Consider the following 15845-nt stretch of genomic DNA (forward strand, 5'->3'; position numbering starts at 1 on the left):
GCAAAAAGAAATCTAAATCAGCTGAATAATTTATTTTTACGTCAAAATCAACTGAATTTTAAGTCAAATCAATTAACAATAACTTTGAATACACAGAATGTATTTTCCAATTGTCATTATAAAAAGCTGTTTTACCAGAGAAGCACTTCTTGACAAATATTCCCAATACATAAAATAACCTACTCATGATGTTCAACTAGCATGGGACGCAATTTTTTAGTTTAATAATTAACACATTCATGCAAAAAAAAACACACGCACACGCACACACACACACACATTATAGCCTATAATGGTTTAATAATTTTTTTTTAATTTAAATATTATCTGCCCTATAGTAAATAAAAGTCAACACAGAAATAATAAAATATAATATAATAAATTAAAGTGTACAAAATAAACAATATAAATATTGGGGTTGCATAAATTACACCATTTTCAAAATCACTAATAATAACAAATAAAATGATTCATTATTTATTAGGGCTCGGTTCACTTTCTTTCTCTCCCTCTTGACCATCAGCATCATGATCGTCATCATCATCATCGTCTTCGTCCATTAGCTGCATTGCTAATTTAGCGGCAAAGAATTCATTATAATGAGCCTTTCTTTTCATTTCAAATTCTTTACGTAGAGCTAAACAGAAAATAAATTAAATTAACTTCAGATAAGAGTAAATTTATGAATAAAGAAATTAAACAAATTTAAAAGCGTCTATAAAACGCAAGAAAACATGGACATAACATAAAAGTAAATAAAGAACCTAACAATAGCTAATTTATTCAAAAGCTAATTAGTAAAGAATTTTCCAAAAACAATTTTTCAATTAATAAGAAATAAATTATCAAAATAACTTTATTAATAATGTTTTGTTGCCACATGCATGCAAAGCCTCATATTGGCGAGCACAAAGCTAGCCATTTAGATGTCAGCAGGAGTACAGCATACCTACATGCCTGCAAAACACCACTCCTCACCATTGTGCAGTCAGCTGACCGCACAACACATCCCACCACAGCAGCATGGCGGCCCACCATGCTCTGGCCATCTATATGTATGGTGTCAGTACTGCAAGGGCTAATTCTTTGCCAACCATCACCTTTTCTTTTTCCTGTTTAGTCACCAGTAATTACCGTTCAGGTAATACTTCAGAGGATGATATGTATGAGTGTAAATGAAGCGTAGTCTTGTACAGTCTCAGTTCGACCTTTCCTGAGATGTGTGGTTAATTGAAACCCAACCGCCAAAGAAAATTGGTATCCACGATCTAGTATTCAAATCCACATAAAAATAACTGACTTTACTACGACTTGAATGATGGAACTTTCAACTTCCAAATCAGCTGATTTGGGAAGATGTGTTCATCAATGGACCAACCCGGTGCCAGCCACCACCTGGAGAAGATGAAGATAACAGAAGAAAAACTAAGTTTCCTGGCCCGCCCAGTGTGGGACTTCCTGGCAGATGCCAACATCCTGCTGGAGCAGCATGCCTAGCCAGCCTGCAGAGGGAGCCACTGGACACAGATGCTGCCAGGGAACCCATCAGCAGGAGACATCCCAGCGTGGGATCACTCAGGAGAACTAAACCATCAAAAGACAACAGACACTGACATGACACCATGGAGCTCTGAGGGCCACCACTGCCATGGTGTAGCAAGGACCTGGACTGCCACTGAGAAGAAGCTTGGTCTGATTCCAACAGATGAGTTGCAACTCCCTGACTACAGATAAGTCGACATCACTGGCGACCAGCTTCCAGACCCAACATCCCTTTCTCAGGGCTACCTTGCAAAACACAGAAACTGCACTTTTCAGGGTCACCACTCCAAAAACACGGGGCTAGAGAATTTTTTTGTTTGGCTTTTTGTGGGTAAAAAACACTTTGGCATTATCATTGCCCGAACACACTAATTAAAAATTAACTAAAAATTATGTATTAACTAAAAATTAGTTACATACAAAAAATCTCTAAAAACAATTAAAATACTACATCTTAAGATTAAAAAAATCTGTAGCATATGCTAAGATACAGCAACGAGATGTTGGCAAAGTAAGAAGGCATTTTAATGACAGATTCAAGAGCAACTACATGACTGACAAGACACTCAACCCTGGCAGAAACCACATTGTTTGGGGGGCAATTAAGGATTTTCTCTCAAGGTACCACACTAGATGAAAGTTAGGTACCACTAGAAGACAACGGTTAAGCGATAGGACAATATAACTTGAAGGGCCAGATTTATATTTACCAGGTTTCAGTGCAGGAATCGCTAATGCTTTTGACCAAAAATCTGGAAAAACCTGATTACAAAATATTTTATTGTAGATATACAAAAGATGTAATGCAGTATCCAGGAGATGTGCTAACACCTCCTTTATACTGCACTACATATTGTTAAGGTATCCAGGAGGGGTTAGCCTCCTCCCAATAAAGACCTTCCCATTGTGTACGACCTATCGTTCAATAATCAAAGATCTAAGTACTGCCTCAATTGATCAACTACAGTGCCTCAGGAAGAACATGATGATGGAGCCCCATGAATAGTGATGGGCATTGAAATCACCAATCTCTAAGCAGGACAAAGAAATCTGTAAAAACAGACTGGATAGATCATCCTAACTGATATCAATTTACTTTAAATTTTAAAAAGCATTTACATATCATTATCATATACAATTTTAAATCTGACAAATTTTTCGATTTTGTTACTTTTTACAGTTTGGAGAAAAGAAGAATTTGTTTAGTATGAAAACTGACTAAGACTGAGCTAAGAAAACAGGGAAATGATTGGAGCTACTTCCACTGCCACCAGTGAGAAGAGAATCACAATCATTTTAGCAAATGCTGCACTTCAATAACTAATATTTCATCTATTTGAATGAAAAACATTTTTATTAAAATAATAACAGAAAGTAATAAACTTTACATTTGAGTTGCTACTCCAATGTTACAAAAAAAAAGAAGAATAATTTGTTTACCTCTCTGTTCTGGTGTCTCATCTTCTTCACCATCACTACCAGATGATTCACCACTTAATCTCATTTCCCTAGGCCCTTCATCTGCTGCTAATCTTATCCTATAGAATTCAATATAGTCGTGAATAAAACAATTCTAATAATTAATATAAATAGAAAATTGTCAATATAATAAAAAAATAAATTTTACTTAAAAATAGAAAAACAATTATTTCTTTTAGGCGAAAAATTATAAGCAGTTAACATTAAAAAAAGTAACATGCACATGTTTCATTACAGTAGTGCCTTACAAGTTAAAAATATGCAGAAGTAATGAACCTTTTAATGACATTAAAATTACACCAAGTTTCTTTATCTCAGCTATGCTTAAAAAAGAAATAGCCTTACATCATACTGAAACCTGGTCTATTTTACATTGCTATATGAATTTGAGTAGCCATTTATAAGAAAAGATCATGAAAATCCCCTTTACTTTTTCACTTGGCATTGGAAGTTCCATAGCTTCCTTTAATAATTTTACATAAAAATTCAGCAAATAAATACAGCAGAAAAGAAGTTTATCTCTTCTTTAATTTTTTTAAAAAAATGTTTTGATGGGTTGGTTTCAACATGGCTACTTTAAAAATAGGAAATTTGACTCCAATGAAGTTAATTGTTTTTTCACTTAAATACAGTGACACACAAAATGATCCAATATTTGTTTTGGTAATAATTGTTTAGATTAATAATTATTAAAGTGTTTTATTGTTGGTAGAAGTGACAGCAGTTCATGAATATTAGTTTCTTCTCTTTCTGAATGTGCTGCTTGTATATCGTTCAAAGATGGGTGACAAAGGAAGAATAATCACTGTTGAACAGCGTAAATTAACAGTTGACAACAAACATCAAAGGATGGCATTTTGCTGAACAGGCTGTGAACCAAAACGTATTGTTGAACAATGTTTGGTTTTTAAATGAGGAATTTTCATCTAGACGAGTTTTCAGTTTTGTTTAGACGAGTTTTCATCTAAACAAAATGCATATTTTGTTTAACAAAATATGCATTTTTCGGCTTCTGAAAATCCACATGAGCTTGATGAAAAGGTGCATCATACTCCAAGAATTACAGTATGGACCACTACCTCAAGATGGGATAATGGGCCATTTTTTTAACATACAGTGAACAGTGAATGTTATCTGCATAATGATGTTGCACAAATGTCATTTCAAACCAATTTCCTTATCGTTTTGCGTGTGGACAGATCTGGGCCCCTCAACAATCCTGATTTGAATCCGTGTGATTATTCTCTTTGGGGATTTTTAAGCAAAAAGATTTCCCCTGAACATCCTTATACAGTGATGGAACTGAGAGTGCTGATCATTCAGGCATGCAATGAGATAACCGAGGATAAGTGCCGTCGAGTTATTAACAACATAGGAGAGTTCAATACTAGATGTGATGGTCTTCTTGAACTATGACAAGCAGAATATAATCTCCAGGTATATAATAAACACGTGTTTTAAGTTTCTGTATTGCGATTCAAATAAATATAAATTAACAAAATGAAATATTGCATCATTTTGTGCCCCACTCTGTATCTGGTGGTTTTTCATATACATAATTTCTACAAAAAAAATTATGAAAAAAGATGTAAAGGCAGAATTTTCATTCTGCTGGGAATCTTACTTGTCTGTTAGAAAAACGTGTTAGTGTAGAATATACAGATTACCCTCCATAACTCATTTATTTTCATGGATAACAGTATAAAAAAGCAAATACATGTACAAAGCTAACATTTTTATAAAAAACATTCTTATCTCTCTGTGAACGTTATTGGGCCAATTTGAATTATTTTTTTGCTGATCAAAACATTTTCTTTAATATAGTTTATATAGAAAATCTACCAACAAAAACAGAAAATCTACAATTGGAGATATTGAATACTACCTTTTTTAAATGAACAAAATATCTTTTTTAACTGAACAGAGATAAAACATAATTAATAAACTTTGCAGACTTTTCTTATTTTCTTAAAGTATCAGAGTTCCAATGGAACAAAATGTCAAAATTGCTTTCTTGTTCTAGTAAGTAGAAAGTTCTGAGGTTCAACTCTTGTTTTACACAGATTTAAATACTAGACAGTAGATACCGGAGTACTTTGGTGGTTGAGGTTCATAAATCACATCTCAGGAATGGTCTGCCAGAGTCTATGTAAGACTATTATCTCATTTACATTTCCTACATATCCTCTTCTCATTGGGCTGAGGAGAAGTTGCTTATGCTCACTAGTTGAACAAATTGCAACATACACATTAGAAAAATTATATAAACTTATATACTGATTATTATATAACATTATATATATTGTCATTATATAATAGATTATAAAAATAAAAACTAATTTTGAGATAAAAAAAATAGAAGTGATTAAAGTCATATTAATTATTTAAATATAAACGTGAAATAATATTAAAATAAATACACTAAATAACTTTAACTTTAACTTTTTACTTTTAATTAGACATTTTAGTGGTAGCCACATATACACTGAAGGTCAGGATTGGATAATAAATTGGTCTTGCTGAAAATAATCATGAAAATATCAGTGTAATGATACATTCGTTGTGTTTTCATAAATACATAGTCTTCTCCAGACAGAGAACGGCTTGTTTTTAGAGAGATCACCACTATCATCCTAGGGCTACAATATTTTGAAAATATAGCCAGATAAATCTTAGAAAACCACAGAGGCAAAATAACTTGTGTTATTCATTATGTCAATGCTGTTCACTCAATTGGATAAAGTTACTAGAAACATATACTGTGTATATTAACTCAAAACAGAATGAAGATATCGTTTTAGCCTGTACAGTTCGTACATATACATACCGTACAACTGCAGTATAAACTGTCACCTTAATGTGAAAAAATAACCGAGTTAAACAAAAATGAGTCAGTGAATATGAACATATTCATCCAATAAGCGATTAAACGAATATGCGCGCGTGCACGCACATACACACACACCTATTATCCATTATTAATTTTCAAAGGTCTCAGTACAGGATAAATTAAACAACTTTAAAGACAAATTAAGTTTTCAAAAAAACAATTTATAGTTGTTTAAGTAGATGCAAACATAAATTACATTACTTACTTATCAGCTAAAGCAGCTGCGTCTAGAGCATCACTATCACTTGTTTCTTCTACTGTACGTTCAAATGGTGTAGGAGCTTCATCAATCTTCATGAATCCATAATCTTTGTCAGCTGGATGTAAAGTTGCTATTATATTCATTTCATCCCATTTTGCTGATTTCTTTTTTCTGCAGGCATATAATAAGCATATAAACATACTAGAAATATTAATTTCCTACTTGTATTAAGTTAAACAAAATTATAACATTACCTTTATAATTAGAGAATTAAAAAAAAATAATTCAAAAGTAATATAAAAAAATAATTCAAACCTATAAAGAAATCACTAGAACCATAAAAGACAAATCACAAACATCTCTTTTGGTCCTTAAACAATGTTCATTCTTGCTTTTAAATTATCTTTTATTCATAAACCACATAAATGTTTGCACCTGGTCACAGACAATGCAGAAGAATCTTGTGATTTACAAAATTCTTAATAATTGATTTAATTATCAATTGGCATAACCATACACCCAAGGTAACAAGCATACCATGCTAGGTCTACAAAGAAAAGAGAAATGGTGTTCTGCTGCCTTCATCAATGAGCCAAACATTCACAGTCAACATATTGGTATGATAAAGCCACTAAAATTAAGTTACCCTTAAATAACTCAACAGTTACTCTGCTGAGAACAGGGACCAGATGTACTGGGTGGGCCATAATTATGTATACAATGATGTTTCACAGTTTCATAAAGAAACTAATTTTATTACCAACAACATAATGCAAATAAAATACCATCTCCAACTTTTTTTAATCTCCATTTTCCATGGCGTGGTCTCCACCAATATATCAATAAATCGATACATACCTGAAGATCACACCACCCCTCTCCCCATTCCTAGCCCTGATGACCTAAAGATGAACAGCAACATTGCCACAATCAACTTGACAAGAGCTAACTGTGACAATCAGAATCAGCTCACAGGTATCCTGTGAAATTCTTCTGTGATAGCTGTCCATAGCTCGGCTTAACTGCATATGCAATGTTGATACAGGGTAAATCCATTTGAAGTGATCGAGCGTGATTGTTTGACCAATTAAAACAAAATTTTAACTTACCCACTTGTTTCCTACATGTTTCAGGCAGGACCTAAAAACAATTTTATTTTTATTTTTTATTTCAGTAGTTTACTTGTGGCGGTTACTTTTGTTATGATGCGCATACCTATTTGAGTGGATATTGAGTGGTATCAGTATTCATACCATGAATACTGATTACATTAGGGGTTTCTTGACACAAAGTACATGCAATTACGATGGTTAATTCACAGAACATGGAATTTTGCCTCATCTGTCCAAATGAATGTTCTTCCAAACCTGGATTTCCCTGCAGAAATCTCAGTCACATGTCTGCAAACTGTATGTGCCTATCCAGATCATCACTGTTATAAGGATTTATCAAACAAAGATGAGATAAACCCACTGGGTTGTTCTAGTGGTGAACCTGTCATCACAAATCAGCTGATTTTGAAGTCAAGAGTAAGGTTCAAACAAGTTACTTTTATATGGTTTTGTATACTAGATTGTGGATACTGGTGTTCTTTGGTGGTTGAGTTTCAATTAACCACACATCTCAGGAATGGTCGACCCCAGATGATCACCTTGTAATGCAAGGTGACAATTTTTATTATTAATTTATTTTTATTAATTTTTATGCTCCTTTTTTTATACTACTCACGGGAATTTAGCCTAGAATCAAATTTTCATGAAAATCTATGACAATTTAAGCTGTAACCAAAAATACAAATCGTTAAATATAAATATGCAATTTTCATCATTATAAAATTCATCTATCATTATAGTATCATACTTGTTAAGTAACTTCATACTTCCTTGCTAAGTACAAAACCACTCTATCAGTCAATATAGCAGACTTGTATGTTTAATTTCATACAGCAGCTACATAAATAATAATACAATTGGATCCCCTCACTGAAGTACAGTTTCATTTCATGGTTATAGCAAAATGCTCTTGCCTGGCAGAACCCCACATCTCCTGGAGAATGACCACAACAGTCTTCATGGTTATTGGCAAATCCCACAACTTCATATTGTTTTACAGTAAGCTATTTTAAAACTTATAATCACATCTGCAACTGTAATCACAGCAATAACAAACTGAACATGACATATTGCCTATTAAACTGAACTACTTATTAAACATTGTAGTGATTACCATAAAAGCAAAAGATAAGATATGGTATGTCTTCCATTGATAATAGAAACATATGACCAGAAAATATTAATAAATACTAGATTAAATTTTAAAAAGAACATAAAATCATTCTAATAAAAAAGGCTGCCTGCATGTTAACGAGTAATTTTTTTGGGTAAACGACCAGTTCCTGTTTCTATGAGTGATGGTGCAACTACCATCCATGAGTGTATTACATCCAGGAGATTTAGCATATATACATATCTCCCCTGACATCATCCTGTTGTTTTTGTAAAAGATCCACCAACACAGTGGTGTTGAATATAATGTTTGTGTTTATTTCTTTATACAACCCTGCATTAATATCTATTATTCCAGGGCAAAGCTAACTTAAGTGCAGTTAGTATAACAAATTCCAAAACATATATATTTATGCAGTGATAAGAATAATACATTCCACATTAAGATTAAAAATAAGTTATCAACAATTAATGGGCAATTAATGTTCATCTTAAATATTTAGCTGGTTAATTTATACACTGCTTAAAAATAACTTTTTTCCTAATTAATTAGCTTATTTTAGCGATCATTTGCCAACCATAACAATTATGTATTTTAATCTTTGTGTTTATGGTACAAATAAAATTTTATAAGAACTAACAATGTAAATATATAAAGTAATATTATATTATGAAAAGGTATGTAACTTAAAGACAATCCACTTTTGTTTGTACTATACTGTTTACTGTTAACTGCTTCTGTGGCCAAAATTGGGAACTAACAATGGTTACACTTGTCATACAATTAAAACCATTATTTCTGCACATATAATTGAAAATAATAGAAACATTCATCTTCATTTATAGCCACTAGTTACTATCAGCAAATTTGACTGCAAATTTAGGTTTTGTAGACTTTATATTTATTTTTTGTCTCGAAAACTATAAATTTAACTTTCGTTCAAATTAGCATTGTAACCTATATGTCAATAAGAACCAAGTGACCAAACAAGAAAAACCAGTGTCTGTATGAATCAGAAAAACCTCTCTAGTATTTTCAAAGTCAACATGAATTTCATCAAAGAACTTTTAAGGTAAACTAATGTAAAAATGAACATTTCGTTAAACTAAACTTCGTTACAGAATAAATCTAACCCCAATTTACTATTTTTTTAAACAACGCAAAGAAAGAAACAATTAAATAGTAAATCTACATGTAACTTAAAAATTACGTCTTAAAATATTAACGAATTTAACTTTTTTTATGACATAAAACACAAAATACCAAAATTTTGACAGGACGTAACGGACTTCACAACCAACTTATTGGTTAGGTGAGCAATTTTCTTAACTTTCAGCCACAAGTTCCTTTTGAATTTTCAGTAGAAATTTATGAAAATTACTGGACTTACTTATGCGAACCGTCATGAGCATCAAAACTGGATGATGGTTTTAAAATTCCTCTAACAGTAGATCTCCTGTTACTCTCCATAGTCCCGCTGCAGGTGCTCGCCATATTAGAGGCGGTGGACTCTTGCGTTGGGATTTCATTGTTCTAGGGACAAACGATCAAATTAAAGAGATTAAATATTTTTCACATAATTTCTAAAAGTAAAAAAATATCAAACATTACTACTAATTTACAAAACTTAATAGTGATTATTTTTAATTGCTTTAAAATATTCATTTAACGAATGGTCCATATGTTCGTTACGTCGCTTCTAATTATAGCCGGGTCACTTTGAAGGTATAAGCAAACAATTATGTCTTCATTGTTGTTTATTACTACACCTCCATTTCACATGCACTTATTTTGTCTATATGAATGATTTATTTGCACCTCATGGTATATTTTGATTTATTTTGATCTGTTACAAGTGTACAGTGTAGGTTAGACTAAACTTTGTGCGTGTAAAAATATTTTTACATATATTAACAGCTAACGTTGTAATAATGTCTGCTTCTGCAGTGTATTTTCTGGACGTTAAAGGAAAAGTAATAATATCAAGAAATTATAGAGGTGATATTAATTTATCATTAATTGAAAAATTCATGCCTTTATTGGTTATCAAAGAAGAGGAAGGAATAATCTCGCCATTCGTTCAAATTCCTGAATGTACTTTTGTTTATATTAGGTATAGTAATTTATATATTGTTTTCAGTACTAATAAAAATCCCAATGTTGCCTTATTGTTTATTTTACTATATAAGATAGTACAAGTAATGAAAGAATATTTCAAAGAGCTTGAAGAAGAAAGTATAAAAGATAATTTCGTTCTTATCTATGAACTTTTAGATGAAATAATAGATTTTGGTTACCCACAGACAACTGATACAAAGATTTTACAAGAATATATTACCCAAGAGAGTCATAAACTTGAAATCCAACCTCGGATTCCTATGGCTGTAACTAATGCTATATCATGGCGCAAAGAGGGTATTAAGTATAAAAGAAATGAAATATTTCTTGATATTTTTGAATCTGTTAATGTGCTAACTAATGCAAAGGGCAACATTATAAGAAATGAAATTACTGGTTCTATTCAAATGAAAGTTTACTTATCTGGTATGCCAGAACTACAACTTGTATTAAATGATAGATTTCTTCTTGGAGATGGCACAAACAGCATAAAGTCAAGAACTGTTGTGTTGGAAGATGTTAAATTTCACCAGTGTGTTCGTCTTTCAAAGTTTGAAAATGATCGAACAATTTCTTTTATACCCCCCGATGGTGAATTTGAATTGATGTCTTATCGCATTAATACTTCAACAAAACCACTAATATGGGTAGATTGTACTACTGATTATTATGTTCATAGCAGATTAGAGTATACAATAAAAGCTAAATCTCAATTCAAACATAGGTCTACCGCTAACTATGTTGAAATAATTATACCAGTACCAATTGATGTCGATTCCCCAAAATTTCAAGCTACTATGGGAAAAGTTACTTATGCTCCAGAAGAAAACGCTATCTTGTGGAAAATCAAATCTTTTACTGGAGGTAAAGAATATGTAATGAAAGCACATTTTAATTTACCCAGTATAGAAAGTAAAAATGTTGAATGTAAACGCCCTATTTTAGTAAAATTTGAAATACCATATTTCACTTCTTCTGGGATACAAGCAAATCACCTTAAAGTAACAGAAAAAAGTGGGTATATAGCATCTGCACCATGGGTCCGATATGTAACGCAAAATGGAGAATATCAGATAAGAAGTTATCAGTTGTGATTTGTTTAATTAAAAGTTATTATTTATGTCAATTTCTAACAAGTGCCAAAGAACTAATATTTAAGATTGTAATCAGAACAAGATTATTATAAAAAACTAGATGTACCATTTAATATAAAATCACTATTATAATGCAACAAATAAAAACGTAAAAATTAAATTATTTTGTCAAATACAATAAAAAATTATTATTAAGAAATCTGCTAAAATGGTTGGTAAGGATTTTGTCAGAAAATGTGTTTTTAATTAAATATGTTTTTCCAGTATTAAAACAAAATGTTCACTTATTGTTGAAATATATCTGATCTGTTGTTCTGAAGGAAACTCCTTCCAAAAATACACAATCCCTAAAGTGATTTTAGTGAAATGAAGGTATACATTTTCACTGCCAAGAGAGCATTGCTCTTATATCATTGTATACATTTGCAGACCTACTAGTGAATGTTTACTTTTATAAATGAAGAGTATTTTATTAATTTTGCTCCTGTTGAGGCAGAAAATATTAATTTAGCATTTTATGACAGAAACAGTTTTACTATTGCCTACAAAGGTTTAAATCTGAATAAGTCAAATAATAAAAATAAATAATACTGAACCATTTTATGTTACCTATTTTTCTATAAGATGTATGTGTAAGAATCTTCAAAATACATTCATCATTTATAATTAAAAACAAGCTAACAAAAATAATTCAAACTTGTATCAACTGAAAGGCTGACAATGTATTGATTTAAATCTTACAGTAGTAAATATTGCTTGTACTGTTTCGTTATTTAGAAGGAACAAAAAGTATTTGTTGAATAATTTTGTAAAGATATTGCATACCTTTAATCGATAAAAGTGTGCCTAATTATTTTCTTCTAACAGGTTCTCTGGATTAGTTGCAGATCTACAAATCAAAACTTGTCTTCTTTTCATAAAATTTTAAATAATCTGCCTGTGTAACTCATTTTAATGATTGTTCTAATTTCATTAGTAAAAAAAATAATAAATTCAGGTTTAATATGTTCAGCAAATGTAGATTGTCTTTTTGTTAATCTGTATTCAAGAAACATTAATTTTTTGAATATTTAACAAGCCCTGTTTTGTACATAGGATATATAAATTTTATTTTTGCACAAATTTCTATAATGTGTACTAGTAGTTTATGGTTAAAAAGTAATTTTTACAATGCTTTATCATAAAAATGTGAATGTTGTGTTAAGATTAATTATTACAAAACATAGAATTTATTATAAATTATGTATATATTTTTAATAAGTAATTATTAAATATAATATATATACATACATAAATATAATACATATAATGTATATATTTTTAATAAGTAAAATAATATTTTTTTAGGTTATTTGTTTAGTCATTTTTGGAGCAGTTATTAAAGTAAAATTAATTTATAATAAAATCCTTTTAGTACCTAATTTAGAAGAATAAACTTAATTTGAGAGTGTGAAAAAGAATTTAATTATCAGTTCATTTTTACTAAGGCAGTAAAAATAAGCACAGTGTTTTGTTGATCTGTCTAATTGTTGATCTTTTTACTAATTTCAGTCATTATGCATATATTTTACTTGCAATGCCTGCACTTACCTACAATACACTAATAATAAAATGTACACACTTCTGTCTTTTATTGGATGAACAAAAGACTGGTGTTTAATGCATTCTAGATTAAGGCCTGTTACCAAGTTTTCCGTTCTACCATTAATGTAGTTTGTAATAATTATTGATGTTTTTATACTATTAGGTTAATGATAACTACACTTAGTCTGTGTTAAAAGAATACTTGTTTGCCAATTTCTATTTAACTATTTTACCACATGTGATGCTATTAGATATAAAGAGATGCAAAAATAGGTATCAGATTTGTACAAGGAAGTTTGTAATTGCCTTCCTTTATTTATTAACATTTAAAATTGATTTAATTTTAAAATTATGCCATACTGGAATATTAGATAATTTGTAGCATACAAATTAAAAATGACTATATGAAAATGAATTTAAAAAACTAATCCATATTATTCAGGCAACCAATAATTTAAATAAATTAAAAAACAAAAAATGAGAAATATTCATGAATACATTAAGATTAAATGCAGTGAATACACAATAAATTCTTCAATGGTCAGACAAAGAAAATTCACAGACAGATTTAAGAAACTATTGCTTAAAATATTGCTACAAAATAATAGTGTGCATTGAATTGCATAAGGGTTCAGAAAAAATTTTTAAATAAATATAAGTGGCATTAATGAAATCACAATAATTCAAAATGGATATAAGTACTATCACTATTTAACAAATATTAAAAAATCTGCTGCTTGACAAATGGTATTTTGTGTATGTATATTTGTAGTATTGTATCTTCATCATTCCTTCTGATTTAATACCAATCATGAAACTGATTAATAAGTCGCTAGTTTGATTTTAATTAAGGTGTTTATAACTGTTAAATCCAAAAAAAGATGACTCTAATGATATAAGAAGACAGTTGATGAGAGTAATGTATGAAGATTAAACTGTATAATTAAATTGTGTGAAACCAATGTATAATTAACCATTTATTAGTGAGTTTTGTATTGTATTTAGGAGGGATTAAGAGTTAAGTTTGCCTGGCTTGCCTTTCTTGATTATTTAAGCAATAACATTCTCTTAGAATTACATACAGCCACTTCCTCATTTTATTACAATAAGTTGGTGTAAAGATATATTTGTTGTGAGGTTAGACCTAACAGGAATCTGATTTACACCCAAACAGTTAGAAGATTAAAGATAAAAAAGTGGTAGGATAATAAGAAAGGAAGGTATAAAAAACTGAGAAACCATCATAAATTAAAAACCTCTGAGGATAAATTCAAGAACCTTCTATAAATATTGGGTGCCCAATTACAACCTCCTGGGAAATTAATTGCTTAACATTGAAGTAGTTTGTGTTGCTGATAATGATCAAGTGTGGATTTCCAAGTGGATTACAAAATTAATTAATTACATGATACAAGTCTTGCGCAGTAAAGCAAAAATTCAAACTAGCAACAAGATTATATATATACACGCACACAGATTACATAACTCATAACCATAAATACAATACAAGGATATAGTGATAAAAATTGAAAATTAAATTAATATCAGATAAATTTAGTCACCGATTCCACCCAGAATCACAGGCTAATTAATTAACCTCTTTACATAATCAGTTTTTCTCTTTCAAACAGAAAAAGTCAACAAAAAAATATATAAATATTTTGTTCATAGGCCAGAAGAATGATGTTTCCAAATTAAATATAAATTTGTAATTTTTTTGTAAAGTCTACTTTATTATATTTCTATTATTCACATCATTTCATTATAATGTAATTTAAGTAATATGTCTAACATGGTCTCAAAAAATACAGTGAATTAGATCTTTAATTAAAAAAACTTTTAGTATTGACTTTTTTCCTGAAATAATTTGAGAGATTTTGTATTTCTAGATTGTAGTTTTTTGTACTTTGTAATCATTTCCTGCTTATTATATGGGATATTAATATACTAAATTTTAAAAACAAAGTTACATTTTTTCTAATCTTAACATGGCTCATTTTTATAAAAGTATTTTTGTAATTTAATCAAAGTTTACTGTTCATAAGAAAATTTTTTGAATATACATGTAAATTTTTAATGGTAAATTGCATATTAATTTGCTGATGTTTATTTTTAATTTTATTCATATTTATCTGTTAATTATTAAAATAAAGTTTGCTAAAGATTAATTTCTTAATCTAGAGAAAGTTATATTTATTCATTTATTTTGTGATATTCTTTTCTTTTTTCTTTTCTCTTTTTTCATTATTATGATAATGACTTCTTTTTAACATTAAAATTAAAATGCTTTTAGTTGTGACTTTTAAGGTTGAGTGAGGGGTTTCTTTTATGTTTTTTTAGATTACACAGATGAGCTAAACCTTAGTTGTACCAAAGTAAATAATAACTTTTTATTTCTTTGCAAATATAAAAATATTAACGCAAGCCAAAATTGCATGTTTATACTCCAAGTGTGATTACCTCATTAAAATGTTACTATATTTTTAATGTTTAGTTAAAAATGAACACATTAAGACACTAATGCACAATTTGTAATTCATATTTAGTAAAACAAGTGGTAATAAATTCATGTGAAGAGGATGTCTGTGTAAAGAAGTGCCATTTACAGTTTGTGCCATTTTAAGAGTAAATTTAATATTATGAAGTTAAACATTTTTTTTTCAAAGAAAGCATGTCATCTATAAAAATTAGTAACAAGATATGTGATTTG

At 29.9% G+C, this 15845-nt stretch overlaps 1 protein-coding gene and 1 pseudogene across 1 annotated transcript; one reads left to right on the forward strand and one right to left on the reverse strand.

The window, feature by feature from the left end:
• Positions 1-360: 360 nt before the first annotated feature.
• Positions 361-9954, reverse strand: LOC142329403 (protein phosphatase inhibitor 2-like). The gene is made up of 4 exons (XM_075373978.1): positions 9730-9954; positions 6117-6284; positions 2983-3080; positions 361-637 (listed from the first exon to the last, which is right to left on the reverse strand). Exons 1-4 carry the CDS (start codon positions 9831-9833, stop codon positions 474-476), a joined length of 534 nt encoding a protein of 177 aa, XP_075230093.1. The 5' UTR covers positions 9834-9954; the 3' UTR covers positions 361-473.
• An 85-nt stretch (positions 9955-10039) lies between these two features.
• On the forward strand, positions 10040-11711 carry LOC142329402 (AP-1 complex subunit mu-1 pseudogene; annotated as a pseudogene).
• The last annotated feature ends 4134 nt before the right edge of the window (positions 11712-15845 follow it).

This window comes from Lycorma delicatula, chromosome 8 (genome assembly GCF_047948215.1).
Source record: "Lycorma delicatula isolate Av1 chromosome 8, ASM4794821v1, whole genome shotgun sequence".
In the NCBI taxonomy this organism is placed as follows: domain Eukaryota; kingdom Metazoa; phylum Arthropoda; class Insecta; order Hemiptera; family Fulgoridae; genus Lycorma; species Lycorma delicatula.

What these genes read in the sequence shown, in the direction of transcription:
- LOC142329403 (XM_075373978.1), bottom strand. Translation starts at nt 9,833, where the DNA reads ATGGCGAGCACCTGCAGCGGGACTATGGAGAGTAACAGGAGATCTACT. An exon ending in GCTCATGACGGTTCGCATAA is followed by an intron (nt 6,285 to 9,729) that starts GTAAGTCCAGTA and finishes ATATGCCTGCAG; the next exon opens with AAAAAAGAAATCAGCAAAAT. An exon ending in GCAGCTGCTTTAGCTGATAA is followed by an intron (nt 3,081 to 6,116) that starts GTAAGTAATGTA and finishes TGAATTCTATAG; the next exon opens with GATAAGATTAGCAGCAGATG.